The sequence below is a fragment of the Aythya marila genome (genome assembly GCF_965140915.1).
Source record: "Aythya marila genome assembly, chromosome: 1".
Lineage (NCBI taxonomy): Eukaryota > Metazoa > Chordata > Aves > Anseriformes > Anatidae > Aythya > Aythya marila.
This window is the reverse complement of record NC_139042.1, coordinates 153,076,108-153,078,425: the sequence shown is the minus strand read 5'-3', so window position 1 is coordinate 153,078,425 and position 2,318 is coordinate 153,076,108. Positions and strand designations below refer to the sequence as shown.

At 58.7% G+C, this 2,318-nt stretch overlaps 1 protein-coding gene across 1 annotated transcript; it reads left to right on the top strand.

Moving 5' to 3' along the window:
* Nucleotides 1-1,137, top strand: LOC309874075 (endosome-associated-trafficking regulator 1-like; the record flags this gene model as incomplete). The annotated part of the gene is made up of 1 exon (XM_082751994.1): nt 1-1,137. The coding sequence occupies one exon, from the start codon at nt 1-3 to the stop codon at nt 1,135-1,137; it is 1,137 nt and encodes a 378-aa protein (XP_082608120.1).
* Between the last annotated feature and the right edge of the window lie 1,181 nt (nt 1,138-2,318).

Sequence of the window (2,318 nt, the reverse complement as noted above, 5' to 3'; positions counted from 1 at the left end):
ATGTCGCGGCCACTTGGTGTCTCCGGGGCGATGGAGAGGGCCTGCCCGGAGCCTCAAGACCTGGAAGATGACGATGATGATGATGACAACGACGAGGACAACGACAATTACAGGTACGCCTGCCACTCCATGCATCCTCCGCCCCAGTGCAAGGGCCGCGACAACCCTGGTGACAGTCAGCTGGAGGATCCGGGCGGGCCCGTCCCCATCCCCTTCCCCTTAAAGCCCAGACACTCCTGCGTGGTGAAGGACGGCGAGAAAAACAGGATGTACGCCAAGAGGCTGGCCAGGCACGCGCTGGAGCTGGAGGAGGACGCTCAGGACTTTCAGGAGCCGTTTTACAAGGAGACGGAGATGGCCGGCAGCTTGTCGGAGGAGGAGGACGACAGCTGGACCAGGACCTACCACCTCCCCGTGCACCAGCGGCCGCGCGGGTCCCACGCTGCCAGCCCGTCTCCGTGCAGCCCCTACGACTCGTTCCAGCACGGCGCCAGCAAGCACCCGGGGACGGACGCGTTCGCCCTGTGGGCCCACGCCAGCGACCCGCACCTCGCCTACCCAGAGCACGGCAGGGCCGCGGAGCCCCACATGCAGCAGGAGGAGCCCGTCGGGGACAGGGAGCTCCCCTCCTTGCAGCTGACCTACAGAGTGCTCCGGGACGAGAACAACGTGCTCAGGAGGATGGTGAGGAGCATGCAGAGCTCCTTGGAGAGCCAGGCGCGCACGGTGCGCAGCCTGGAGAGGCGGCTGAAGGCCAGCCTGGTGAAAGAGGAGAGAGAGGCCCAAGGGCTGCAGACGCTCGTCCAGCAAGCTGAGAGGAGCCTCCAGCTCATGACCCAGCGGGCTCTGGAGGCGGAAAGCGACGTGGAGAGGCTGAAGCAGGAGATGATCGTTCTCCAGGGGGAGCTGGAGACCTCCAAGGTGGAGAACGAGCACCTGCGAGCAGGCCAGACCACGGACCTGGGGGCGGTGAAGCACAACATAGACGTTGCCTTGCAGAGCCTCCACAAGATAATATCGGGCGCCAACCTGTCCATCAGACAGCTGGTCTCCGGAGCAGAGTCGCTGAACTTTGTTGCTGAGCTCCTGAAGTCCACAGGCAAAATTTCGGATGCTGAAGAAGAGAATGACCCGTGAACGAAATGCTGTGGGGGTCCTGTGGAGGAGCATACAGACTGGGGCCACGGGTGTCCCCCCCACAGCCTACACTAAAAATGTTTTTTCTCATGTGCTGGGCTGCGTGTGTTCATCTTGGTAACCTTTATTCTTCACAGAAACGCTTGCCTTGTGGTTAATTATGAATTGTGGGTACTGCTGTAGCTATTTTGGCACAGTGGAGCCAGAAGCAAGCACTCCCCAGGCCCTGAGCTGCAAGGCCCGGCCATGGTGGGCCTGTGCAAGAGCTGATTTGGGCTCCCACGTGCCCAGCAGCAGGGAATGTGGTTCTCCTAAACACATCCCCTCGCTTAGCTGAACAGGGGATGGGCACAGGCCTTGTACCTGTGTTTCCTCCCTTCCCTTTGCCCCTTCTTGGTGAGCTGGGGCAGGTAAGGAGCGGAGGTCTGGGTGCTGCTGCAGATGTTCCTCAGGTCCTCCTTCCTCCTCGCCTCTTCACGTGGAGCCAGCAGTTCACCTGGCACCAAAATATGAAGTCTCTTTGGAATTTGTGCTCCTATTTCTGTGGCCAGGGAAAGCAGAGGCTGGGGAGGATGCGGTGGAGAGGAGCATCCCTGAATCACCCACCCTTGCCACCTGCTGAAGAAGTGAAGGCAGGACCCTGCTGTCCAAATTCACCAAAGATGTGGTTTAGCTTTATCCTTTTGGGACCACCTGTGGGCACAAAGTGACCTTTCTTGGTCACCTAGTCATCCCTCAAGATTTCTGACCAATTTAGGTTACCCACCTCAGTTTCTGCTGTAGGTTATCCTGCACATGACCCTTCTTAAATAGTTGGTTGCAGTTGGGTGGTGAGGGGTGGGTGCTGGCAGAGTTCAGCACCGTGCTTTTTCCCTGATGGGAATTTTGCGGAGCAAAAATTCACTTTTACCTCTACAAGGTAAGTGTCGAACTACGAGGCTGCTGCTGTCTCATGGTCCTCTAGCGTCCCTGCTCTGAACAGCCCCGGTTGTGTTGCCACAGGCCTTCAGCTGCCTCAGTAACCTTGGCTTCTGGGGAAGGGACTGCTGATTAACCTTCATCAGAGACGTGACAACGGCAGTGCCTGCACATCAGGGGTGATGTCTGGAGCTCCTGACTTGTTGCCTTCCAGTCTGTGCTCCAAAGGCGGCGGTCACTCTTAACCACACGAAGCCCCACTC